A 27,362-nucleotide genomic window follows, 5' to 3' on the forward strand; every position below is an offset into this window, starting at 1 on the left:
AGAGAGAGAGAGAGAGAGAGAGAGAGAGAGAGAGAGAGAGCACTGACCAACATAAAAGAGCTATATCAATGTGGTGGAACATGGAGAATGAAAAAGGAAGGAATCTCAGTGCAGGTCTCCAAGACAATGGTCCAGTATGGCCTGAACCATTCCTATCTGTAATTCTCATTACACAGAACTTAAAAGTGGAGACTGTGTATTTTCTTTTTAAATGTATGTTTTAATCAAGAACGACCTTGGTATCACTGATAATGTTAATGTGAAATTGCAGTGGCAAGATGTCGCCGCTGGGTGTCGCTGTGTTTTTTCTCGGTGGTTCTGCACGCGCCGTGCGGAGACGTCGCACTCTCTGATTGGTCGCTGCAGACCGGGGTCAAACCGCAGCGCGCATGCGCAGTCTCTCCTTTTAAGGTTAGCGATTGAAATCTGTCAGCTCAGCGGAGCGCAGATTGGAGTAATACCTCCAAATATTCCCCTTTACTGTGCGCGTGTGGTCAGTTCCGGAGACCCGGGTCCTGCTCGACGTGTCGACACGTTCGGACTACAACTTTTTGACGTCTGAAGCCGAAAGAAACGCAAAGAATGACGAGCAGCTCAAAGCGGAAAGAAGAAAGTCATCTGCTGAATGGGGGTGTAAAACAGTCCACATGGAGCAAAGCCTTCTGCAGTACTGCTGTCTGGGAGGAAAAGGTCAGCCTCAGCTCCAGATTATTCTTCTCAAAGCCGGGAAAGCACACATTTCGCCACCAGCAGCTGCTAGCTGCCATGCTAAGGATTAAATCGACAGAGATAAAGTCATGCTCTTTAGGTTCAGGGGCTTTTCTCAAAGGTTATCAAAGTTTTTCTTGAATTTATCAGTATCAACTACTTGTGGTCCTGGAATGTACTCCTTGTATTGTCACTCAAATTGTCACAGCCCTAACTTCCGTTTGCTTGATGGTAAGGAGTGTAAAAAATGACCTTTTTCCTCATTCCCTTGTCTGATTTTGCATCAGACTAATATCCTTGCTGTTGGTGAATTATGGTCGCTAACCTCTTGTTTGGGCTTTAAAAACAAGAAATTCTTGACTGAAAAATCAAAGGCATAAATGTAATGCTCTGATGTTGCAGGTCTAAAATAAAACATTTATCCTGTATGAAGTCTTATCCTGACTTCTAACTAAGCTCTCTGGCTTAAAATAATTGACTCAACATAATATTCAAATCAAGTTATCCATATTGACGTCTTTTTTCAAAGGAATTCGCTCCTATGTGGTTTTTATTTTCTGTCAAGGCCTCGATGGCACAAGAAAAAAATGATCAATTTCAAGATTATACTATGCTGAGTTGACATGTTTTGTTTGTTTGACAGGATGAGTTTTTAGATGTGATCTACTGGCTCCGACAAATAATTGCAGTAATCCTTGGTGTGATATGGGGTGTTGCTCCGTTGAAAGGATTTCTGGGCATAGCCATGTAAGTATTGTTTACACTTCCCTTAAACATTGATCACTGTCAAAGCAGATTGTCTTAATAAATTCTTGTGTCTTCCTTCCTTCCTTCCTTTGCATGGTCAGATTCTGCATCATCAATGCGGGCGTCCTGTATGTATACTTCAGCAGCTTTCAGCAGATCGACGAGGAAGAGTATGGAGGCACGTGGGAACTCACCAAAGAAGGCTTCATGACATCTTTTGCCCTGTTTCTGGTGAGGTTGATGACATTTAGGAAAATATTAAAACATAAACGGTTGTCCTGCATTGAAAGTTTCTGCTGTCTCCTCTGGAGGTTCTCAGCTCAGGAGGTTCTCATTCATATTCTTCAATAATGATGGAGGAGAGTGCCAAAGCTTTCATTGTGCATGAGAACTGCTTTTTGAGGATACATTCCACTTGAACAATCAAGAATGATAAAAAATAGATAAGCTAGCATTTCCATTTTTCCATCATGTGAATTCTGAGGTTTTCAGTTTGAATTAGACGGAAGAGAATGTGCTGCAATAATCAACAAGATATTATGACTGTGAAAATATATAAAATCTGTAAAATTCTTGAACTCAAATATTTTTTCTCATATTTTATGGTTTAAATCTTTCGTAGATTTTTTCACAGTTTGTGAATAGGGTTTTTTTTTCCACCCTTCTCAGTTTTTGTCAAATTGTTTAAATGAGATTAAATCTCTTAAATGAAATAATCTTAATCATTATTTTTTGGTGAGCTTGTCCAGGTTTGAATGGTCACACTGTTTTTGGGGACTGATTTCATGTAATTGTTCTGCTCTTTTCCAGGTGGTGTGGATAATCTTTTACACAGCTCTTCATTTTGACTGAGAGGAGTTCAAAGGACACTAATTACGAACATTTCTGTTGATTTAAAATTGTCAAGACACAGGAACGCCATGGTAGGGGGTCGGCGATGCTACATACAGTATGACTTCTCAGTGTGCAGTGCATCCTGGGAAAACAACATCCAGCGACGAACACAGTTAAATCCTCGTCATTTCTTTGATTTGAGTGCTCCTTCTTGAAGGCAGCTGCCATTAAGCTTCCAGTATGCTATCATTTCCCTCTGTCACGTTCATCATTTGTTTGAAAACACTAAACAAAGAAAACAGAAGTGTTTGGCTGAAATTGGTCACCTGGGCTCTGAACCGTCTCTTGATGCAAAACTGATGTTTTTCTTTCTGTTTGGGGAAAAAAGTGATATATATTAACATGACAGTGACAACAAGGTGCTGATTATTTTTCAATGAAAAGCAAGTTTCAACTTTAAAAGACAAAAATGCCACTGCTCCAAAAGTCACTCCTCCATGGTGTATTTGCTTTATTGAAATTAAAACAAAAGTATAAAAGATACTATTGAGAATATAAGCTGCATTATATTGTTAAAAGTGTTTGTTCAGCTATTCAAAATCATTAAATTCACGTTTTCCAGTCACTTCCATAGTCATATCACGGAATAAAATCAAGCATGCAGGCTATTTCTAAAAACATCTGTGAAAGAATGGGTCACTGTCGAGGCTCAGTGAGTTCCAGGGATATGATAGGATGCCACCTGTGCAAGTCCAGATGTGAAATGACTAAATATTCCACAATCAGCTGTCAGTAGTACTATGTGAAATCGAACAACAGCAACTCGACAATGAAGAATTGCGTAGCAGGGTCAATTTTTACGCTCGTAAAGGCGGGCGAGCGAGCGAATACTTTTGGCAATGTCGTGTATGTCGAGCAATCTGATTCCATGGTCATTTAAAATATGATTCAGAGCACCTATATTTGTTTGTTTTTTTTTCTCCCTTCAGTATATTTTAAATAACATCTGAGTTGTTAAAGTCTGCTAACAGTTGACCGGTCGATGTCTAAGCGAATGCTGTTTGTGAGGCGCACATATCAGTGGCTGGTTTCCAGCCCTCTGGTCACTCCAGTCAGGAACGTTCAACAATGCAACTGATCTTTCCATTAAACTCATTTCTCTGCAGCGAACATGCATGTTGTTTTCAAATGGCCACAAATTGAAGTCGAAGTGGATCTGTGCACTGCCATTATTTGCTTTTAGTTAATTGAGTCGTCATTTAAATAATGAAAGTAGTTGGAGAGGTTAAAAAAAATTTATTTAAGTCTAATATTTTTCTCACGCGTAGCTTCCAGTTCAAAGTCTTATCTGTTTTGAAATTAATTTAAAGTTGTCTGTAAATTCTGTACAATGTCCCTTTTGTCGAATCCACCTTGTATTAAACAGATTTATTTGTATTTATGTTATATCTTGTTTGATGTAACATAGTCCTCAGTATTTTATAGTGAAGAAATTTTGAGAACAGTCCTTGCAACGTTATTGTAACGATTAATTAGATATGCAGCTGGTGTGTGAAAGGATTGTATTTTCTGATCAAATCTTTTGGGAATCATTAAACATGGGCTTTGTTTGGCCTCCATTTTCAAGAGATGGTTTGTGTTTTTTGTTGGAATTCTGAAACTCGAAAAGATTATTGTTGAATCATCTTTGGACTGGATTTCAGTAGCCACGTTATTGTGTTTTTAGCACTGATGGTGTCTGTGCCTGCATAGTTAGCATGAAGTAACCCCACACAGTAGAGTATTTGGAATGCCCATCCCAAAATGTTAAAATACAAGAACTTTAGCAACATAAATGCAACAATGTAAAGTAGAAAGAATACACAAGATACGATCTACAGGGCACGGTTGTTACTAGAAAATGTGACACATCAAAGAAATCATGACAGTATGGGGGGGGGGGGGGGGGGGTGAATTGAAAACGACCTGTGGGCTGGAACTGGGCTGTTTGAATTTGTTACAGTCTATAAGAAGGAATTTGCAGTTAACTGGCATTGGAGCACTTCAGTTGTCAGAATGTGGTGTAGTCAGTTCAGGTGATCAGGGTTACTACATCGGTGTGTGTAGAAATGTGTGGACATTAAAGATTTTTTGTAGAATTTGACAAGTTCTGATCATGATATGATCAAGCCTACTATATAAATAAACTGAATGGTGCATTGTGTAATACATATTACAGTGTAAACATAAATGCATCATGTGAAATAATTACTTGAATGCTTAATAATTTGATTAAATGTGATGGCACTTTACTGTGTTTTATAAAGAGAACAATGTTGTTTTAAAACTGATACATTGTTGCGCACTCAATAAGGACAGTCCTAAAGGACATTTAATTTTCATGACTGCTCATTTGCATATCTATGTAAAATTAGGTGATGACATCACTTATAACTGATACATTGTTGTCAACTACTCAGGTAAGTTCTAAATGATGCCATCTTGTAATATGCATATCTGCTCATTTGCACATCTAGGTCAAATTGCACTTCGTTTTTTATAGTCAAGACCAGTGGTGGGAGTAACGGCTTTAAACAATGTTACTTTTTTGTAGTAACCAGTAATCTAACTGATGACTTTTTCCAGCATTACAATGTCACTCACCACTTTCAGCTTGGTTTTTCGTCCTTCGGAATTGAGCTGAGCATCAAGTTTGCACAAAGAAAGAAAGGACCGCATTGGTGCAAAGTGCATCATGTGACATAACAGAGATGAAGCCGTAGAGAGCCCTGAGCTTTTCAAAAGCAGATTCTAAATGGAACAGCAGACATCTATTGACATACCTTCATTGTGTTTTGTTATTCTTTAAAAAAAATGTATAATTGCTATCTATAGCTACAAATCAAATTAGATCTTTTGTTTTGTCTCATATCATCACACAATAACATCTGAATAATTTAGATTAATGCTGTGTTTCCTGCTTTTAATTTATTCTGTGGAGTGTCCATTTATTTCGTTCATCATATATTCAGTTTTATAATAAATAACTGAACATGCTTCTTAAAGCTCCATTAACAGGGGATCCGAATGTTTTTTTTAAGTAACACAATATGCTTTGCCTAGTAATTACTTGCTCTGAAAATAGTATAACTCAGTATTAAATTCAGTTAGTTTTTTGAAGAAGTAACTATATCAAATTACGTTTTTAAAAATAAGTTGCCCAATACTGGAAGTGATATTTTTGAATACAGCAGTTATTTTATTCAAAATTCAGATTGGTCACGTGTTGTAAAAGGATAGTGTATTTAATGTGAATTTAACACTCCCATCTTACAGTGACATTATCATAGGTTCAAATAGCGACCAGGCCATTCTGTGTGGAGTTTGCATGTTTTTCCATGTGTTGGTTTTCTCTGGGGATTCTCACAATCTAAAAACATGAATGTGTGGTTAATCGGTGAGCCAAAATGGCCCCATGATGGATGGATCCCCATCATCCTCTACACAACATTTTCTATTCTGTGGTCCCAGCTTTCCATTTTGGATGATCACCGAGCCAGGCCAGCAAGTAATGTTTTAAACACTACTAAAAAATATTGTGCAAACCTAACTGTACCTGTTCAGTCAATATTGTTGATAGATTTCATTACACTTTTTGTCCTGCAACTTTTATGAAGTTCATTTATTACACAGATGCTTCTGTGTTGATTGAAGCCATATTCTAAGAATTTTGAGTTTGTTTTTTGCCCCTCACTGGAAGGTGACCTTGTCATTTCCAGTGACTCCTACATGTTGTTTTTTTTTTTATTCAAAATGTTTGCATAAATGTTGTAAATCGCTACGTGCTTCCTGGTATTCCTGTATGTAAACTATATAAATATGGGACTTAACCTTCTCGTGAACTCGTGCTGCTGTTTTCAAACGCTTGACATCATTCATAAATCTCCTGTCATCGTGACGTCATTGCGCAAGACGAAAACTACATGTGACGTAGAAACCAAGATGGCGGCTCCCCTCTCCACGATGAAATTTTGGAAGCCGGGTAAGTTCGAATAAATGAATGAATTACGGCATTTGGTGCGTGTTCTCAGTGGTTATTTGTTTATGAGGCTCTGGCGGGGGGACGTGGCCGGCGTTGGTGCGGCTGCTGCGGCGTTCGGAGCTGCTGCGTGCCGCCTGCAGCCCCGCTCAGCGACACGGTGCAGCTCGGCTTAGCGCCGCTCAGCTCATCGGTGCAGCCCCGTTCAGACCCCCGGTGCAGACTCCACAGACTCTGAGACTGAAAACAACAACACTGCTGAAGAAGTACAGCTGAAAACACTTTAAACGGATTTGTATGAGTATCATGTACTGATATCATGGCCGTCAGCCTCTTAACCTTTTACTGATGGTTTACTGGACTAATGTTTGATAAACATTAACCTTGTCCAAACTCGTGTTACAAAGTGTGTTGCAATGAATATTATCATTGATCGGTGGCGCTGATGTTGTCCACAGTAACGACAGCTATTTGGGGATAAAGTGACGTTTCTCTGCTTTGAAGTAGTTTTTGATGTTTCCACATACCACGGCATGTCCAGGAATTCTGGTTATAAGAAGGATGCTTGTTAAACTCTGTCAGCAGTGACAGGATAAAAGTAAATGCATGCTCACATTTGAATAAAACATCTTACCCTCCTCTTCACCATCTGCTCTGCTCCAGGCACAGAGGCTCCAGGGATCTCAGAGGAGCGGGAGCTCAACACAGAGACCACCGGCTCCCCCATCATCTTTAACCCCCACGTTGCGCTTTCAATAGAGAAGCAGCGGCAGAAACTCCCTGTTTTTAAGGTTTCACAACAACTTTAATGCATTTCTCAATGAGATAGATAGACATATACTATTAATCCTTGGGGGCCATGGCAGGGCTGTGTCATGAAATCTCAGCTGCTGGTGCTCAATCTAATCTAATCCAATCCAATCTAATGGAGGTCAGGTCTTTCACAATTACCTATCAATAATAAGAGGGCATAACCTGCTGAGCGGTCCGCTTGGATATTCTCCAGCACTCTGGTACTTTGAATTGTAGAAAATGGAATAGAAGATAGATTGGTGAATGTATTTTGTAGTGACGTGTTAATCTTTAAGATCAATACGTGAAAACTACTGCAAGTGCTTATGTTGTCTGTAGTAGTCAGCAGTTACCACACATCCTGAAAAAAACAGTTTGAAGTAGACTCATGGGAGGCTGAATCATATTTTGGCTGTTGTTGGATAAAAAAAAGGAAAGAGATACAATTACACATTCACCCACACATTATTGTAGTCTTTTGGCGATGTGAAGCCAGAAACCACGGAGATCCAGGGAGAACATACAAGCCTCACACTGGGAAACCCCCTGCTGGAATTAGGACCCATATAGTCTATCTATGAGGCAGCAGTGCTAATCTGTGATACATCACGTTACCTCTTAAAGCTGTTTATGTATTTAGAGATGGTAAAACCATGAACATGTATTTCATGGTCAGTTTGATGCTGTGTTGTATGAAATTCTGCTTATTTACATAAAATAAGCAGAAATTAAGTAAAAGTCTTGAAATGTCCTTTATTAACACAAGTTAAATGTTCCATGTATGTACCTGCGTTATCTGTTGTTGAAAATGCGTCTTGTTTTTGTCCTGTTCAGCACAGAAACAACATCTTGTACTTGGTTGAGACGTATCAGACGGTCGTCATAGTGGGTGAGACTGGATGTGGAAAGACGACTCAGATACCTCAGGTTTGTATAATTCAGCTCACGGGTGAAGTTTTCCAAACATTTGTTGTGCCCGCTCTGAAAACCTGCAAGGTCACTTATCGGATTGAACAGTACAAGCAGAGTGCGGTGGTCTGCTTGAACGTGGCCTTGTCTTAATGCTCTGTAGCCTTCTTTTTTATTTAACAGCATCAGCTCGAATGTAATTTATGGAGAGTCGGCTATTCATGTTTTTGTGCTTCTCTGGGGTTTTTTTTTTCTCCCTTTCATCTGCCTTCCATCAGTACCTGGTGGAGGCTGGCTGGGCGGCTGAGGGGAAAGTGATTGGAGTGACACAGCCCCGACGTGTGGCTGCTATCTCTGTAAGAGCACTGCTGATGTCCGTTTATCGCTCGGCTCTGTCTGTCAATGCCAAGACCATTCATTTTTCTGCAAGCGACCGTGTCAACTCTGTAAGACGCATTAAAACCATGTCCCTTTGGTTCGTAGGTAGCTAACCGTGTCGCAGAGGAGCGAGGGGCCCTGTTGGGGCACGAGGTGGGCTACACCATCCGATTTGATGACTGCTCCGATCCCCAGGCCACGAGGATCAAGGTAGCCAGTGCTGCTCGTGCTTGGCTTTCAGGAAAAGTTGCCTTTGTGCCTGTTTATAGCTGAATAGTTTGTGTGTCCTCTAGTTTCTTACAGATGGCATGTTGGTGCGAGAGATGATGGCTGACCCACTTTTGAAAAAATACAGGTATGTTATTTTTTATTTAAGCATGAAAGAAACGTAGATGATATTTTCCAGGAAGGCTGATATGTCGGGAGAAAGCTATTTTTTTTAGACATGCTCTGGAGCAGTTTACATTCAGGATGTAATACAGGCCTGAGGATCCTGAAATCCAAACACTTTATACATCTGTACTGAACATACTGCTGTTACTTCAGAAAATTATAGATCTATAAGGTTTTCAGGTTTTTTGCTGAATTTGTATTTTGTACAATTTTGTACAAATGTGCTTTTAATATTACCATTTTTTTGGAACAATAAATAAACTAACTGATGTTATTCTAATGTGATTTCTTCTGTTGTCCTCAGTGTGTTGATTCTCGATGAAGCACATGAGAGAACTTTGTATACGGACATAGCCATCGGTCTACTGAAGAAGGTACTAATAGACAATCCATATATCAATAACTCGCTAGCCTTGGAAATAATGTCAAAACCATTGTTTTCTTTGTGTTTTATTGTGTCTCTCATTAATTTTTTATTTATTTTTCCCGCCACTTGAATAGATTCAGAAGAAGCGGAGAGACCTCAGGCTGATTGTGGCCTCTGCCACTCTGGATGCCAAGGTGAGAGCGTCATTAAGATGAGCAGATAAAAGGGAAACAAAGACCGACTCGGTGAAAGTTGATGTCAGGTCAGATCACATCGTCCTGACAGCCGCGATGCTCCGATGATAGAAAGACACAATCAGGCCGCGGCTGCTCGACTTTACGCGAGTCAGCCGAAACGCAGTATCGGACATCTGCTGTACTTTTTGGTTTAAAGAGGCTTTTATCTGCACATGCAGTTGGGACCTGGAGACTTTCTTGATGTCAGATTGAGGGCAAAGACTTCTTGTTTTTTTATAATAAAGGAAAAACAAGTATGACCTTATTTTTTTCTACTGTTTATCAAGTACATGTTTGTGTTGAGGCTCAGACTGGAATCTCTGGCTGGAGTCCGAATCGGGCCAGCCCAGATTCAAACTCGGATTGGAATCCTATCAGATGGCTCAAGTCACAATCCTGGTGTTATAATCTATGAACAGGAGGATGTTTTTGTTTTCTTTTTCTTTTTTTTTCATTTCATGTTTGTTGCACTATTAAAATAATATAATTCAAGAAAATGATTATTTGCAACAATTTCTATACTTTGGAATAATGGATAAAATGTTTAAAACTAATATAAAAATCAATGTGCAGTGGATATTTTAACTTAATATCAATGGACTATTCAAGAAAATATTCTATTGCTTCAAATAGTCATCTGTAATTCCAGTCTGGGCTGGCTGGATTCTGGATCAGGCCAGAGTCCAGTCTGAACCTCGACGTGCGCTTAACTGTTTCCTTTTTTATTTCCTGTGCAATTTTTCCACCATCTGAAGAAATTCCACGACTTCTTCAACCTGAATGAGACCGACGATCCAAACAAAGACACGTGTGGGATCCTGACCGTCGAAGGACGCACCTTCCCAGTGGATGTGTTCTACACAGTCAGGTATTCCTCAGCTTCAGTCGAGGACACAGTGCCGAGTCTGTGTCGTCTTTTCTGACCCGGGAGCGTCTCTGCTTGGTTCTCAGTCCAGTCCCAGACTACGTGAAGGCCACAGTGGAGACGGTGCTGAAGATCCACGAGACGGAGGACGACGGGGACGTGCTGGCCTTCCTCACTGGGCAGGTGAGGATGTGAGGCTGTGATCGCAGAAAAAAAGGAGAAATTGATCATTTTTTGGGGGAAATTTTCACCTCAGATCAATTCTTTCAGCCTACGTCTCTAAGATGGTCTGCGGCACCTGGAATAGAATTAAAAACAAATTGATTCATTATAAATGATAAAAGAATAATCATAACACATAAGCAGTTGTGATTGCACTCTCACGTTGTCTTCTAAAACATTGACATCATGTATGTATGAACGCAGTAGCGTATCACTCCATGCAGTCCTCATGCGATGTTGTGACTGTTTTCCTCCTCAGGAGGAGGTGGAGAAGGTGGTGTCCCTCCTGCAGGAGCAGGCCAGGTCTCTGTCGCGGTACGGGATGAAGAAGCACCTGAGAATTTTGCCCATGTATTCAGGACTTCCCTATGCAGAGCAGATGAGGGTGTTCGAGCGGGTTCCCGCCTCTGTTCGCAAGGTAACGGCACTGACGAGCGGCCGTAGCTTCATGACGTAGTCGTCTCTTCAGAGACGCCCTGTGTATTTGTTTACATCTGCATCCAAGTGGAAGTAACTGAAAGTTGGGTATTGGATGAGTTGGCTGCTTTTCTGTACACAAGAGCAGCAGTTTCCACCTCAGTTTCCTCTACAAACACTGTTCTCTGTCTTTGTTTCTTTCAGATTGTTGTGGCCACCAACATCGCCGAAACGTCCATCACTATCAACGGGATTGTGTTCGTCATCGACTGTGCGTTCGTGAAGCTGCGGGCTTACAATCCTCGCACGGCCATCGAGTCGCTGGTGGTCACTCCCATCTCCAAAGCCTCTGCCAGCCAGAGGGCCGGGAGAGCCGGGCGAAACCGGCCGGGGAAATGCTTCCGGCTGTACACAGGTGGGATTCAGGAACGTTGAAATCTCCTGGCTAGCGTATTCCTAATATTTGTGTTCAGGCTCATTATTCTTCTCCCCCCCGCCTTTGTTTTCTGATTGGCCGGTTGCCTTTCATCAGAGGAGGACTTTGAGAAACTGCCTCCTTCTACCGTGCCAGAGATGCAGCGCTCCAATTTGGCCCCAGTCATCCTGCAGCTCAAAGCATTAGGCATCGACAACGTGCTGCGGTTCAGCTTCCTGTCTGTAAGTAGATCGCTTTGCATCCACAGGGTGGCTGTGTTGTGTTCACCCACTGTGAAAGAAATTGTACTTTACATTTTAATTAGCAGGAATGGCCCCTGGCCTCCGAGACGGGATGCATAGAAACCATAAAATTAATGCAATCAATGTTTGTTTGCTCTTCTGAAGATGTAACGACTTCCCAAGTGCACACTAGATCCTCACTTCATTCAGTCTTTAAGAGCAAATATTGTACTTTAAATGCATTTCGCCTTCAATTCATTAAACAGCCTCCTCCAGCTCAGACGATGGTTCAGGCTCTGGAACTCCTCTATGCTCTTGGAGGTAAGAAACAGGCCGGACAGCAAGGCTGCAAGACTAAAAGTTTGAAAGTCTGCAGCATCTATAACACAGACAGACAAACTGCATGTCTCCGGGCAGGCCTGGACCATTACGGCCGTCTGACCGACCCCATGGGGATGCGGATGGCCGAGTTTCCTCTCAGCCCCATGTTTGCTAAGATGCTCCTGGAGTCGGGAAACTTTGGCTGCTCCAAGGAGATCGTCACCATCGCAGCGATGATGCAGATTCAGAATATATTCGTGGTGCCGGCCAATCAGAAGAAAGCTGCCGTAAGTTAAAAAAAAAATGCATTCAGTGAGATTTACAGTAATTTTGGCACAAAGCCTTTTGTCAAGCATACTAATTATTCCATTTTTTTGCTGTCTCACCGTGCAGGCGCGGGAGCACAGGAAGTTTGCGGTGGTGGAGGGAGACCACCTCACCATGCTCAACGTGTATGAAGCTTTCATTAAGGTACAACCAAGCACTCGTGGTGAAGTGGCGCTCAGCGGCAGCGAACGCCACTCAGACTCCGGTATGAACTGGACAGAAACTCCAGGGGAAGTTGACTCCAATCACGCCTGTGTGGCTTTCGTCCCGCAGCACCAGAAGAGCTCCCAGTGGTGTCAGGAACATTTTCTTAATTACAAGGGTCTGCTGCGGGCGATGACGGTCCGAGAGCAGCTCCGCCGCCTCATGAACAAGTTTAAAGTGCCCCGGACCTCCAGCGAAGGTGTGTGTATTACTGGTGTGTATTTATTGCGGGTTTTGTAAGGGGAGACTAACAGAGTTTTCTGGAGTAATTTAATCATCATTTCTGCCACACAGGCGACCCAGACGTCATCTTGAAGTGCATCGTAGCTGGATTTTTTGCCAATGCAGCCCGAATTCACCACTCTGGATCCTACAGGTAAGAGGGCAGTGTGTGAAGATGTTTGTTTTCAAAAGGGAATGATTTATATCTGTTTTCATTATTCACTTCGTTTCACAGTACTCAGTTTTTGTTGTTTTTTTGCAGGACCTTACGAGACGACCGCGAGCTTCACATCCACCCGAACTCTGTGCTTTACGGAGAAAAACCCCCAAAGTGGTCAGTACTTCACCTTTATTTGAACAGATTTGCTCCTAATGAATAAAAAAAGGGAGAAATGGCTGTCACGTTTTGTCCTTTTCAGGGTCGTCTTTAATGAAGTGGTGCAGACCTCAAAGTACTACATGCGTGACGTGACGGCAGTGGAGTCGTCCTGGCTGGTGGAGCTGGCTCCGCACTTCTACAAGCAAGCTAAAGTAAGTCAACAGCAGCTCGACAGCAGATTAGTCTCACGTGATTGTGGGAGCTTTCGCAGTATAATGCTGCTTCCTGGTTGCGTCGGAGCACAGAATTCCTCCTGATGTAGAAAGATGACTTTCGAGGAAACAGTCCAGGTCGTACTGTTCCAGTTTGTCAAAGCAACATTGCGAGTGAGAGAAAAGTGTGGATGTATCCTGCTGTTATAGTACACTACATTGCCTTCTTATGCTTCCTATGTCTGGAAAAGATAAAATATGTCAAAAGATGAGATGTTTTCTTTCTTCCGATCAAAATGTTTGAAATATGTTGCGAGCCTCAAATTTTGTTTTTGGACTCTGTAATGTTCGGTACCACACGACGACGTGGGCTCGGCTTTAATAAACTCTGTTCTCTGTCTCTCTCAGCACGGTTCACTGGCCAGCAAGCGATCCAGAGTCCTCTGAGTCCGGGAGACCAATGTGCCACTGTGCCCCTCCTCACGCCACTGTATATAAAAATGTAATATATATTTATTGCCCACCTGCACAACTCCTTGTACACCAAGTGGCCACGTTACGATGAGATTCAATGGGTATATTTGTAGAGATTTCCGCACTTGAAAGCAGCTCTCTCGCTTTCCGGCGACGGTGTAGTTTATACGAGAGTGAATGGTGACGAATGTGAGATCAGACTAGTGTCCATTTCGGCATGGTCATGTGGTTCATGCATACATTTGTATATAGTCAGAGCCGGCTCAGGTCCAGGCAGCGGCGCCTGGTTCTCAGCTCCATTATTTTTTTAATTGCTGTATTTTTTTCTTATTGCAGAGAACTGGAAGACAATAGACTGTGAGGATGTTTTTCCCCTTTGAGAGACTTATTGTTTATTTTTTTAAAGCTCGTTTTCTCCCTCCATAGCCTGGGTGCCTTTTTTTTGTGAGTTTGAATTGATTTTCAAATTTCAGATTCATTTCTGACACGTAAAGGTTTCTGTACCTTCAGACAGAATGTCGGCGTTGGTTTATATTTTCTGGCTGCAGACAGAAACACGTGAAATTTCAGTTTGAACCTCAGAGCCTCTAATAACGATACTGTGAAGGGATGGTGTTACTTCTGCACTCTTGTTTTAAACTCTGTATTTCCACAGTACAGCTCGGACTCAATGGCCTTGTCACCACTCTGTGCCACTTGTTTTCATTAGCCGGTGTCACCTTTCGTTTTCAGGTTGAATTTGTAATCGCACCCAAACATTGTAAATGGCAAGCTGTGAAATTTAAACGCCACAGAGACAACGGAGCGCCATTTGTTCACGTGACGACATCCAAAGCCTCAATGAAACGGTAGCGTTTATCCCACAGCCGTCATGACTTGTTCTGTTATTACATTCCAGTCCACAGTACAATGTCCAGCTAAAATATGTATTCATTGTTTTTCTTTTTGTCTCTCATTGCGCTCTGAACATATGCTTTTGTTTTATTTGCTTTGTGGCTTATTTTAGTGTTTGACCCTGAAAGTGTGAAACCTTTCAGTGAGCGGTTCATTCAGGTTTCGTCATCTTACTCTGCTGTAGTTTCAGACCAGTGGAATCACAAACTTTTACATCTGTCTGCATGTTTATTGTTTGTTTTTTGTTTTTTTTTACCTGGTAAACTTGTTCTTGAGGTTAGAAACGTAGATTAAGCGAAACTGTAAACCACCCACGGTACAATGCACCGCACAGTAGATAGACGAAATTAAATAAATATAAAAGTAAAGTACCTTTGCATGTTAAAAATATGACATAGACGTACACACTTAGGATCACTTCCTAGAGTTACCGCAGACGAAAATCTTTGCGAATGTGTCTTGCTCACTCCTTTTTGTGCCGATGCTGAGTATGTATGCAGTTTAAGCAGTAATCTGTAGATCTATGTCACTGCTGACCTCCGAGATAAACAACGTCACCTGCCATTCAACCCTCACACTGTCAAAATAAAGCCTTATTGTCATACACTGGGGTTTGAGCTCTGATTGCTTTGTTCATTCAGTTTTTTTAATTATATTGCGCGTTGTGTGCAGTGCGCGTGCTGACCACGGGGTGGCAGTGTCACACCATAAACTGCTGAGCCTCAACAAGCAGGAAACTTTTGGAATATCCTGGTTTTCCTCGTGAGTTGGTTTTGAAATGTGATCTACACAACTTAATTTTGGGACTTTTGCTTCCAGGAAATGGAGCACTTTTATTTGTGGACGTTGTCAATGTGTGTGTTGAGCACACACTCACTGCATTGTTTCTGTCTTGGGGTTTATGGCAGATCAGGAGAATGCAGGATTGTATCAAATCTCATGTTACAGCAAGTGAAAGACACATTTCAATGGTATAAATTAAAGATTTTTGAAGTATTTATTCACATCAGAGGACAAAAGCATGGCATTTCTCTTTTTCAGGTTTCTGTCTTGTGTAAAATGGAGGTTATTTAAAACAGTCTTGTTTTTCTGTCCATCCTTCTTCACACTGGAGGAATCCCTTTAAATTTATAGTGTGAAATGTGCAAACCATTTCTGTCTAACGTATGGCCAATGAATGAAAAAGAAATGCTTCTGTTGATTTGTAACTGATGTTGACATTGTTTTGCCTGCTTAAAGTGAAAATGGACATGCTTCTTCATTTATTCCCAAAAGCTGTGACAGCAAGTGGTTTTGGCCATATGACATGATTTCCCTCCCCTGTAGATGTTACATCCAACACAGAAAGGTCAGGGTTAAAATTGGAGTCCTCTTCATGACAAAAGAACACATTGTCAGGCTTTAAAAATGAAAGATAAAGGAGAAGGTTAGAAACGCAGTTTAATGGGACTGGAACCAGTTTTATCCCCAAATGTCAACATAGTGCAGGCATGTGCACATCTAATCATCCTGAATTCCAACAGCTGTGGTGGCTATAGTTTCTTGAACATACTAGTAGTTTCTTTTTAATTTATTCAGCCTGCATGTTTTGATATTTTAATTTTAATAAGCCCATAATTATGGTAATTTAGCTCTGGTTGGCAGTTGTCAATATCGAATGTGAAGGTTGAGAAAACAATTCAGACATTTTCTCCATGTTGGCTAGAGAAGCTCCAGCCTGCCAGACTGCAGCAGTGGGACAGCATCAGATGTTATGATTGAAAAGATAACAGATGTGGTATGACAGCAAAATATGACTTTTTAAAAAATATTGTTAGTTTGAACTTGCCACATATATCTTGCAAAAGCAATTTTATGTTGAGGAACAAGCACAAAACTGATCATTTAACACTCCCTGTTGTAATCTATACACTTCACTGAGAAATAAATCATTGTTCTCTCTCCCACAGAAGACAGACATGTGTTTTTTGGATTCAGGAGGATTCCACTATGGTTGAACTATTCATATTTTTTCACCAATATCGTAAGCAGTGTTATCTTTATGATGCTGGCATAAATGGTGCTTTGATTCTGATGTCTCTAATACAAGACATCATGTATTGATTTGAATGAGAATTTGATTGAGATAAGCAGATAGATAAGATGAGATAAGCAGATCCCTGATATACTGGTTAACTCAATGGTGCATTCAGGGGTAAACCCCTCTTCTGCTCTTCTGCTGATGTATGTTTACTGCAGGAGGGGATAATATTCCTCTTCTCTGTTGGGGATAAAAGCTACTTCAGTGAGATTAAACTTAATGTTTAACTCAACTCACACTCTCACTGCTTGTATCTTAAAAAAAAAACAGTCTGAATTGGATTGTTCTTCCTTAAAAAGTTTCAAGAATTGAAAGAGAAATTTTAAACCCCTTATTTGAATTTGGGCTTTCCTCAAGGAATATAGTCTGAGCCTATAGTTATATTTCACTGAACTGCATTCATTTATTTTCAAATTTTGGCATAATTTAAAATAATATTATTTAAATTTATTTTTCAAATTCATATTCCGTTTCTGGTCTCACGCTATGTTTTCAATGGATTTGCAAGTTATACTTTACTTTATTTTATTTTATTTTATTTCAAAGCGAACAGGTGGAAACACACCTGCAGCCTCAACCGGAAGTGCAGCCTCAGCCGGAAGTGCATCTCCTCGTGTTTATAATAAATGGCACGTGGAGCAATGCGTGGAGCAGTGGAGCGACACGACGTGGCTCGACAGCAGCGACAGAAACCGGTATTTATTCATGTATTTGATTTAGATATTTACAGTCTGGAGGGTTTATCACACTGTAAACATTATCAGCCTTCTCCTTGCGGAAGTAATCTGTCGGCTCCCACTGTGGTGGTAAAACATATACATAAAAGTTAAAATTGTTGCCCTTCATTGCTCATTGGTCTGAGCAGTAGACAGGATGTTGGTTCAGTGGTTTGCGCTCTCGCCTCATATTGAGGAGGTTCATGGAGCCTTATTGAATGGAGTTTGCATGTTCTCCCTCACAGTCCAACAGCATGCATGTGAGGTGAACTGGTGACCCTGAGTTGGTGAGTTTCTCTCTGTGATGGACTGGACTGGCAACCTGCTCCTGCCCCGCTCTCCCGAACAGAAGAAAACATGGATGGAGGGTTAATCATTCTTACAACTCTTGACCTTATTCAGGGAGGTGCAGTGTGTTAAAGGCGCCGGGTTGACCACCGCTGGGCTCAGTGACTCCTGGATCCAGTTTTGCTTTTAACGGTCAATCTAAATACATTCATGAGTGTTGTAAAGTAAAAATACAGAATAAGTCTTAATACAAGTGTCGCAAGTTTCACACAATCAATCAAGACAGACCAAATTAAAAATAAAAAGCTCCTAACTAGCAAGAAATGAGTTACAGTTTTTATCAGCCATAAATGATGGTGTGATCCAGATGTGTGTCAATCCCATCATACTTTGAGAACCCTTGGATTAGAATATGCCATCAGATTTCTATTTAACAGGACAGTGCCGTCATTTGGAAAGGTCAGGGACTGAAGACCGATCAGTCCCACTCAGGATTAGCTTCTCTGTTGATGAATCCGTGCTGTAATCACAGTAGGTGTTACTAAACTGTCCGTGGATGACAACTGAAACACAGTAGACATAATAAATGGGGCTGAATTCTCTGTAACATACTCTATCTGCTGTGAAAATAACTGAGTATTCCAGGACATGAGAATCTCTGTCCTTCCATGGCCCAGATGCTCACCTCTGCATTTATTTGCCTTTCGTTTTGTTGACCTGTGTTGGTTTTCTCTTGCAAAAACAAACAGCGAAATGGAAGATAATATGTGAGAATTTTCCTCTGTTTCTACAGAAAAGGCACATTGGCTTTGTGCTGTGATAAGACAGATACAATATCCAGGTGTAGAGGAGATGCACAGTGTATCTCAATATAAAATGTCCTAGTCTTTAATGAATAAACAAAATTAATTCCACCTATTGATCAAAGTTGCTAAACAATTGCTTTGTGGTCCAAAGAATGTTTGTTTTGAAATGCATTGCAGATCTCTTGAGCTGATAATTCTCAGGCACCATGTTGTTTCTTATTAGATGTGATCAGATGTGAAGATATGTAACGCACGTTCATTCAGTCAGATTCCTCAGTGCTTTTTATGCTCCCATCTTTAGGCGGTTCTGGAGAAACGGAGAATTAAACCGTGGCACATCCGTCTCGTTGTCATCTGAAGAAGAGGAGGAATTCCTCTCCCGGATGGCGGCGAAGAGATCGACAACAAGTAGGGGAAGAAAGACTGCGTCTCGACATGTGTTTTTCAGTTCCGCTCAGTTGCCCATTAGTGTTGTATAACCACATACATGTGAGGTGACAGCCGGAGGTATCAGTGATTAATTGCGAGCATGTGACTGGGAGAAGGCAGCAGCTTGAACAGGTTGTGTGTGCGTGTGTGTGTGTGTGTGTGTGTGTGTGTGTGTGCTCGAGTGTTCCTCACCATATTTCAGTGCTGTCAAAAATCATTGACATGTTCCATCCAATTCAGAGAATGTTTAACAGTTTTAAGGGGCCTTGATGGGAAAGCAAGTCATGTGTAGATTGTAATTACCCCCTGTTCAAAGTTTAAAGATGTTTTGAAAGAAAACATTCTGGTTAATATTTCTCCTGTCTTCGAACGATCAGTTCTGGTGCTGTTTTTTTTTTTTAAAGCTCGAAGTTTTTGGACAGATTTGTTGTTTTAGCTTTATTTTGATCTGATTTAGTGAAGAAATGCTTTATTATTAGCCTGAGATATGAGCACGTATCGGCTTAAAAGAGCTTGTTTTAAAATGATTATGACAACTTTCTGAATTTTATTGAAAAAGCTTTAAATTGACCGCAGTATGTGATTATTTGCTTATTAAGAGACAGAAATTCAAATAATAATCAAACTCATTTCATATCTTAACATTAAAGTAGTTTTTGTATTTTATATAGCTATTAAAGGCAAATGCTGTGTTCCAGATGTGATGAGTTTTTGTTGCTCAGAATATTTTTATTACCTGAACAAGGCTTTATTTCCATGCAGTTGTATGCATGACAAAAGAAATCCCTGAGATTTCAAGCATGGGAGGAATTTTTACATTTGGGAGGGAGAATGCAATCAGTAGCATGGGACTCACAGGGGCTTCCTCGGGTGACAAATTGAAAGTGTCTCGGTCTAGTTTATAGCCCTGATCAGGTCAAACGAAAAATATTGGAGGTCTGGGTGAGGAGACAGGCCCGCCTGGTGCAGATAAATGGACTGATCATTTCTTATTGAGAAACAATTCCTAAAAGGTAGTTTACTGTGTGACTGGGGAAGCGGCGAGCGGAGAGCAGAACGCGCACCCACTGCTCCCTCCCTGACCCTTCCTCCACCGCCGGAATTAAATGGATAGAGAGAACGCGTGTTTCTGATGGCACTCCTCCGCCAGAGAGACACTCCATTTGTTATGAAGTAGGGGTTCTGATGAAGTGTAGGGAGCTCCTTTTTTCTTTTTTCTCCCTTTTTTCATCCTTCCTTTCTCAGGCACTACAAGGCCGGCCTTCAGTCTGCTTCACATGAAATGGATGGAAGGAGCCGATTGAATTTTACACTCCCCTGGTCATGATTAATGTGTTTGGTGAGGACTGTCTTGGCAGTAAAACCCCGCTACCACTAGCTGGTGCTCAAGCTCCTTCGTGGCTGCAGCCTGAAGCGTGCTGGAGCAGGCGGCTGCTGGAACTGGCCAGTTTTGTTCTCTGAACCGGTCTTCACGTAGCCCACAACCCCTTTAACTCCCCTCTCCTTGTGTTAATAGAAAATCTCTTGCCCACTCGCTTGTTATTACTTCACGGTCAGTTTCTCGGTGAGCTCTGTACCCAGTGTTACTTGGCAGGCCATGCTGTAAATGTCAATTTATCACTTAACCCACTGTTAAAGGGTGGGAGGCCTAATAAAAGACGCCAGGTCCCGTTAGTGGATTACTTAACAGATGTGTCGGCTTACTCATTCAGACTTCATGCATAGACGTGCCGGGAGCCAGATTTCTAAAAGTGGATTATATTTATTCTACTGTTTATATATCAAACTGTTTAAAACAATGCCATAAATTCCAAAGTTATGTCACGTATTGTGTTGTGCACATGCAGATAACGTTTGTCCCACACAGTGTGTGAGCATCCTCAAGTAAACTTGCTTTGTTTTTTTGGCAAAAAAAAAAAAAAACAGTCGAAGATAAGCTAGAAGGTGTGCTGGTTGATAAATCAAGTCTTGGTCAGTCAGATTGGTGGTCTCGCTTTAAAACAGCCGAGCCAGTGTCAACGACACATGAGGGTTCCTGAGAAGGTTTAGACAGATGGTTTACATGTTGCAGAAAACTAAAACCTGAAGACACAAACAGATGCTGTTGTTTTTTATTTACCTTTTATTATTGCTATATACCGTAATTGCAGTTTTGTGATGGACTTCAAGTTTGAAATACGAAATGTTTGTCTTACTTTCAAGACTTTGACAGTTCTGCTTCGTCAGTGTGTCACCCAGCGTTCGGTAGGACACAAAGGCACTGTTCTCTGGTTTGGTGCTTTTCCCAAGAACAATGACATGATTTTTTTTTTTTTAATAGATTTTATTGACTAGAATGAATAAGAAGCAGTTTAAGCAGTTAATTGCTCCTCCTCATGTTTGAATACTTGGTTTGCGGTTTTTAATAGAATCATTAAAGCTGAGGGGGTGATCAGATGTGGGTCTGCCAGAGACATTTTTAGTGACGTTACAAGATGCATTCTCCTGTCTGACGGTGGCGCCTGCCGTTGCTTTTGGTACCAAAATGCCACACAGGAATGTTTGCAGCTTTCCTTTAACTCATGAGATGTACCAGTCACGGTATGAAAAGCCAGCGTCATAACTGTGGCCACTCATCAAATCAGACATTTTCAAGGTATCTGGTGATAAAGGACCATTTTTTTTTATGTTGTTGATGGCAGCGAGGCTGGAAGGAGCAGACTGGATTTTACAAAAGTGCCTTAGATGAGGGATCGATAAAGAGGTAACTGAGTGGATGAGCCAGACTAAGCAGGAATAGTAGGAGCAGGTTTAATTCTGCATAAATAATGTACAGTGTGAGAAAAGGAAGAAAGATGGAGGTAGTGCTGCTACATAACCGGTCAATCCTCTCTTTTTTTTTTTTTTACAAACATAAGCTGTCCTCTCCAATAGATAAAGCCTGTTTATTAAGCCCATGGCATTTTATTTACTCCATTTTATTTCAGTCATAATCTAGTTTCCTCATCAGGGCCGTTCACTTGTTTTCACATGAATTCCAACGTGTACTCCACACACATCAGATGTGTTTTTATATAGTTACAGACCAATAGAAAGCGCGATAAGTGGATTCCACGATGCCCTGCTAGGGCTCCGGGAGCATCCTCCTCCACAGTCCAAACCCTGTTTTGATCATCAGGACTCGGGTGGATGATGGATGGAGCTGTCTCCCCCCGGGTTGTCATAGCATCTGTTGCACAGAGACCGCGATACCCTGCTCAGCCGATGTCTGCGTGCACAAAGACAGATCGCCGCTCCTGTACGTGCGTGTACAGTTTAGTGGGTAATGAAGGAAAATGAGAAACACAAATCGACTCTTCAGCACCAGCCTGGTTTGAAATTACTGTCTCACATTATATAAGGAAAGAAATCTGACTTTTTTATTTTTACTGACTCGCTGAGAGAGAGGACCCAGAGCTCACAACGGAAGATGACTCCAGACAAAATGAGTTTATGCCCCTGAAACGGTTCTGGGTGAAGCTCTCAGACCAAAATCTAAAGACTAAACTCTACGAGAGGTGAGCGGAGGTAAAGGTACGAAGGCAGAAGATCGGAGATAACTGGAGATAAAAACAATGGGAGAGTGACTAAGGAAGGGATGGCTGAATGAGGGAGAAATCAATAGGAAATCAGTGTTTGGGGAGGGCCTGTCGTTTATCAGGTGACACGGTTAAACAGCGTTAAGGCACTAAAAGTGAAAAATAAGGGCCATCCCCATGCTGGTATTGATCACAGTGGAATGGGACGGCAGAAGGCCGAAGCCACTAATAAAATAAGACGTATCTGAGTGGGAATCAGCCAGGGATCGATGGGCACGATGATCAAGGCCAAAAACATCTTCACTGGGATTTAAGCCTGTTCTGCTCTCCAGTGCCCTTTTTACACACCTCCGTGTGAGCAGAGGTTAGGCGTGATGGACGTGGCCGGTTCCCTGAGAGGCGCCTCGGCCCGGACTTCAGCGTTGCGAAATATTTGTGAGAACTTACTTTGCAGCTCCTCTTGCTGAACACTGTCACACAACTTGTATCTGTCAGTGATCAGAATTAGTTGACTGATTGGAATCACAGTTGGAAATGAGATCAAGCTGAACACAAAAGGTCAGTCTATTAGTTGTTGAGATAAATGCACAAATAGTCTATTTTATCTAGTCTCAGAGCAGCGAGGCATGGTAACCATCATCAGACAAGCGCAGTGTTTTTGACAGAAGTTCTCCTTCCATCCAAAGAGTTCACATTCAGTTTCAAGACAATATGATCATTGGTCTCTGGTCCAGATTTGTTCCTGTTTGTCTTCAGGGCAATCAGAATCCTGTCATATTGGACAGAATTCATGTATAATCAAAAGTATTGCTGTTGTTCCAGCTTTGTTTCATTCCTGCTTGTCGGGCCAGATACAACTCATTAAGAGTTATCGGCCTCCATGAGACTCTCCAGTGCTTTGCTATCTTCACTGAACTCGCTGCTTTCCAGTTAAGTCTGTGCTCAGAATTCTTCATCATGGATGACGCCACTTCGTCGGAAACATGATGTTGTTGCCTTCACAGCATTACAATTCAGGCTTCATAGCTTCACCCAGTCAAGCTGTACCATGATATAATCCATTCCAAAGAACACATAAATACTGTAGCCGCACTGTATATGTTCAAGTGGGAAAAAAAAAACTGGTTTAACACTGAAATCTTCTTCACGCTGACATGTCGACTTGAAAATGAGACGATAGAATATTGACCTGAAGAGGGCGGGTCCTTTGTTACTTCTGCTTTGTATGACAAAGCTCTGATTTTTGATTCCTTTGACGACAGGAATACAGTGTTAGTGACACACGGTTAACAGTCTGGCATGAACCATAAACTCATTTTTGAAAATGATATTGCTTTAGTCTTCTCCACTGGTCTGTGCTCCTCCAAGGTTGTAAGCCATTTGTGGTGGCATTTTTTTGTGTTCTACCCATTTAATTAAAAAAAAAAAAAGCACAATTTTCAGCCTGTGTTGATAAAAATGTCTTCAGTTTGCCTTAATGTGATTACCGCTTAATTCATGGTTCGAATCAAATTTGAAACAGCAAAACCATGAAGCTCTAGATGCTTCACAAGGATTGGTATTGAGAGTTCCTCAGCCATCAACAACGCAGACATCTCTCATTGTCTTTCCCTCTTTATCTTCATCTGCCCTCATTTAAAAGCTGCTGTGTTGGTGTCATCATGCCAGAGGTTTTGTCTCAAAATGGGCCATAACAAAGAGGGAAAAAAGGGGGAAATCAGTCGTTGGGGCTGTTTAACATCTGGCAGTGAGGTTTTAACGAGTCTAGTAAAGCTTAGACAAGGAGGCTTTTAGTATTATTCCAGTTTCTTACTTCTGCTTTAGTATCAGAGCAGTGGTGTAAATAGGATATCTCCATACAGAGCACAGTTTTCTAACTCTAAGTTTTTTTTTTCTCCCCATTCTCATTTATTGCACACCAGATGGTGCAACGCGGATTGAGTGGAACAGATATGATAGTGGAGGTACTTGCAGTGAAGTTCAGGCTCGTACTCCACACGGACACCCATTCCAGTAATTTGAAAATCTCCTCTGTTTTTTTTTTTTTGTGTGTATTTAGTTCTTCGTAAACAGATGCCAGTGGACCTAACTCTTCCCGAACATGAGCGAGTACGTCGGATGTTCTTTGTGTCTGAACCCCCCTCCAGACCGCGTCTGCTCTTTGTAGTCGGTATATCTTTCAACATCTCATTCATAAAGACTACAAAAACATTCAAATGTGCAGTAACCTCTGGCCGGCCGCTGCGGTTCTTGGAAAGTTCTGGTCGCTGCTGGATATTCAATCTCTCAGCATGTTGATGTGCTGGCAGCTGCGCCGGTTGCAGCATTCAGAGTGAAATTTCCTGTGTTGTGCATTAATGAGAACCCTGGCTCGTCTTGCGCAGAAACGGCGTCACCGGACAGTAGAGGACATGACAGAAGTTGTTGTCCGGCACAGTGAGATCACATGGATTATGACTTTCTCGGCCTAATGCAACATTTTTTTCTATCAATCAGGAATAGTTTTTTTTGTTTTGCTTTCTGGTATCTCTGCACATTTCCATGCTTCATACTGCGATATGCCTAACAAGTGCTACGAGTGAGAGGCGACTGAGGCGAGAGTGGTGTGACAAATAGCAGCAGATCATGCAGAAAATGTGCAATGCTAAACATCAGTTACTGCACATGGGAGAAATTGTGTGTTTGTGCAGTGTTTGCTGTCCAAGGAGTTCTGGTGGGGAAGTAAAGGGGCGTAAAAAAAAAAATGAAAAAAGGAAAAGGTCGCTATCACAGCTGGGGACTTGGAATTGAATACATGGCTTCATTTTCACAGTTTAAAAAATTATGTTGAGGAGGGCAGAAAATCTTGCTTGGGTTTTGAGTTTCTTTTGATGTGTCCTGATGACGATTATGAAATCCAATAAAAACTAATTAGGAAATTAGGAGGCAGATCAATAAGGTTTGCTCTGGTGGAGCATAGCTTTGTGTGTGTATGTGTGTGTGTGTGAGAGAGAGAGAGAGCGAGAGCGACGGTCATTTTCTTGTCGACCCCCTTCTGCTCAGGGAGTGTGTTGCAGCTCTGACCCGGCCAAAGCAATTGTTACTGATACTCCTCTGTGGATTCAGTTGGCTCTACCCTCATATGGCTGTAATTTATATTTTGTTGACTGCCGGTTTCTTCGTGCGTGTGTAATCTGATTCCGTGAGTTCTCGTTTTTGCTAATTTCATCCTTCTAATGTTACACCTAATGTACCCTGAAACCTCTTTATTGCTCCAGCTTAGCTTTTACTTACTTAATTTACTTATTTAGAGTTGGTTTGACCGCCACAAAAACAAGTGACGTAGTGGTGCTGCGCTGACAGGAATGTGATGGAGATCTGTATGAGGTTTCTGTTTCGCCCTTGTCTTGACAGATGAATAGCCGTGTTCAAATTTTGTAGAGAAAAAGAGACTATCTTGAATTTTACACTTTCAGCACTTTGACAAAAGTGAAGCAAAAAAAAAAAAAAAAAAGTTTCGTTTTCATGAAATTAATATTTGTTTTTGTAACAGATTTTCTAACTCGGCTCCAGACAAATGACACCGAAAGAGCTTTTCATTTCAAACCGTAGTGGTAAAAAGATCGGTGCGGACACGAATCCAGCCGAGTTTGAAATGTTAACCGGGTGGAGGGACACAGTTGGAGCAGGGTTTTCGTCTTTGGGTATATCGGATAATAAATGACTTTCTACACCAGGCCAGGCCAGGTCATGTGGATCTCAGGGCGAATTGGACAGTATGATCCTCTCTTTCTGACACATCAGTCCTCTCCTTGGCCCGACTTGCCGCCCACCCTTCAGTATGGAAACAGGCCCTTATTTAGCGGCCGGACTCGTCCGTGTCCGCGGCCGGCGATTTGTCCTTGTCTAATTACGGCTGCTGGCTGCTGCCCGCGTGCACATGACTAATGGAGAGGCCTGGAACGGGGAGGGGCGAGGTTGGGTGCAGGTGGGGGGGCCGGCGGGGGGAAGAGGAAGCAGTGGACAAGCGGACCGGCCGCTGGTGATTTGTGGACCAGGCACTCTGTCATTGCCCCGGACCCATTTGTCTTCAAGAGCAGTCGGGAAGAAGAGGGGTGGAGATGGAGGGGATGGCGGTGGCAGCGGCAGCGGGGGCCCCAGGGCAGAAAATGGTTTACAATGACTCCCATTTTCCAGCACTTTCATCCTTGGCCGTAGCGGTCTGCACGGTTTGCCAGAGATGGGATGGAATGGGCGGCTGACGTGATGTAGGATGTGACAGAAACCTTGACAGTTCACCGCTGCTATTTCTTTTTAGAGGGTTGGCTTGATGGCCACCCTCCCGCTCCCCTGAGAACAAGCCTTATCTGTTTTCTCCCTGTCATAAGGCACAGTAGATTCAATGCTCCGCCGTCTGGATTCAAACTTAGATACCAATTTTATCTCGCATGTCTTCCACTATGCACATATATCACCCACGGCTTGTACTCTGGCCGCTGCGTTGTGTGGTTTATTTCAGCATTCGCTGCTCGGCAAGTGTAACTTATCCAGACATGATAGTTACCACAGACAGCCAGTAAAACTAGTTAAATAATTTTTTCACAGTCATTTATAAGTGTGTTTTAATTAAAAGTGATTTCAGGTACATTCTGTACCTGGCGCTCGTGTTCCACTGGCCTTTTTCCTGCCTTTCTCTCCACTTATTTGCAGTTACCCGACGCCACCTGCGTCCTTTTCCACCTGGAGCCCTGACGAGGTCGAGCTGAGGTTTCCTTCGCCGCTCAGACAAGAAAGAGCAGCAGCAGGGCAGGAGCTACTAACTCCGTATTGATTTTACACAGTTTTTTATCTGGCCCCCTTTTGCTCTTTCTACAGGTCTTTTTAAGTAAATAAACACAAGATTTGTCATGTTTGTCCAGGGAGAGGAGGGGGTCGATGGAGGGGAAAGAGGGATTGGTGGAGGTCGGGCTCAGGCCTCCGCTGGGTCAGCC

At 41.9% G+C, this 27,362-nt stretch overlaps 2 protein-coding genes across 2 annotated transcripts; both read left to right on the forward strand.

Moving 5' to 3' along the window:
- The first annotated feature begins 383 nt into the window (after nucleotides 1-383).
- rab5if (RAB5 interacting factor) lies at nucleotides 384-3,915 on the forward strand. Its single transcript, XM_030118271.1, has 4 exons — nucleotides 384-690; nucleotides 1,352-1,455; nucleotides 1,557-1,686; nucleotides 2,266-3,915. Exons 1-4 carry the CDS (start codon nucleotides 583-585, stop codon nucleotides 2,305-2,307), a joined length of 384 nt encoding a protein of 127 aa, XP_029974131.1. The 5' UTR covers nucleotides 384-582; the 3' UTR covers nucleotides 2,308-3,915.
- A 2,349-nt stretch (nucleotides 3,916-6,264) lies between these two features.
- dhx35 (DEAH-box helicase 35) lies at nucleotides 6,265-15,120 on the forward strand. The gene is made up of 21 exons (XM_030118268.1): nucleotides 6,265-6,310; nucleotides 6,971-7,098; nucleotides 7,934-8,026; nucleotides 8,287-8,364; nucleotides 8,492-8,596; nucleotides 8,680-8,741; nucleotides 9,084-9,153; nucleotides 9,281-9,340; nucleotides 10,138-10,250; nucleotides 10,334-10,430; nucleotides 10,729-10,887; nucleotides 11,091-11,301; nucleotides 11,419-11,543; nucleotides 11,810-11,864; nucleotides 11,961-12,151; nucleotides 12,258-12,335; nucleotides 12,465-12,594; nucleotides 12,690-12,771; nucleotides 12,880-12,951; nucleotides 13,037-13,148; nucleotides 13,557-15,120. Exons 1-21 carry the CDS (start codon nucleotides 6,271-6,273, stop codon nucleotides 13,593-13,595), a joined length of 2,100 nt encoding a protein of 699 aa, XP_029974128.1. The 5' UTR covers nucleotides 6,265-6,270; the 3' UTR covers nucleotides 13,596-15,120.
- Nucleotides 15,121-27,362: the final 12,242 nt, after the last annotated feature.

This window comes from Salarias fasciatus, chromosome 20, assembly GCF_902148845.1.
Source record: "Salarias fasciatus chromosome 20, fSalaFa1.1, whole genome shotgun sequence".
Taxonomy (NCBI): Eukaryota; Metazoa; Chordata; class Actinopteri; order Blenniiformes; family Blenniidae; genus Salarias; species Salarias fasciatus.

What these genes read in the sequence shown, in the direction of transcription:
- dhx35 (XM_030118268.1), top strand. Translation starts at nt 6,271, where the DNA reads ATGGCGGCTCCCCTCTCCACGATGAAATTTTGGAAGCCGG. An exon ending in TGGCCTTCCTCACTGGGCAG is followed by an intron (nt 10,431 to 10,728) that starts GTGAGGATGTGA and finishes TTTCCTCCTCAG; the next exon opens with GAGGAGGTGGAGAAGGTGGT. An exon ending in ATGCTTCCGGCTGTACACAG is followed by an intron (nt 11,302 to 11,418) that starts GTGGGATTCAGG and finishes GCCTTTCATCAG; the next exon opens with AGGAGGACTTTGAGAAACTG.
- rab5if (XM_030118271.1), top strand. Translation starts at nt 583, where the DNA reads ATGACGAGCAGCTCAAAGCGGAAAGAAGAAAGTCATCTGCTGAATGGG. An exon ending in CTGCTGTCTGGGAGGAAAAG is followed by an intron (nt 691 to 1,351) that starts GTCAGCCTCAGC and finishes TTTGTTTGACAG; the next exon opens with GATGAGTTTTTAGATGTGAT. An exon ending in GGATTTCTGGGCATAGCCAT is followed by an intron (nt 1,456 to 1,556) that starts GTAAGTATTGTT and finishes TTGCATGGTCAG; the next exon opens with ATTCTGCATCATCAATGCGG.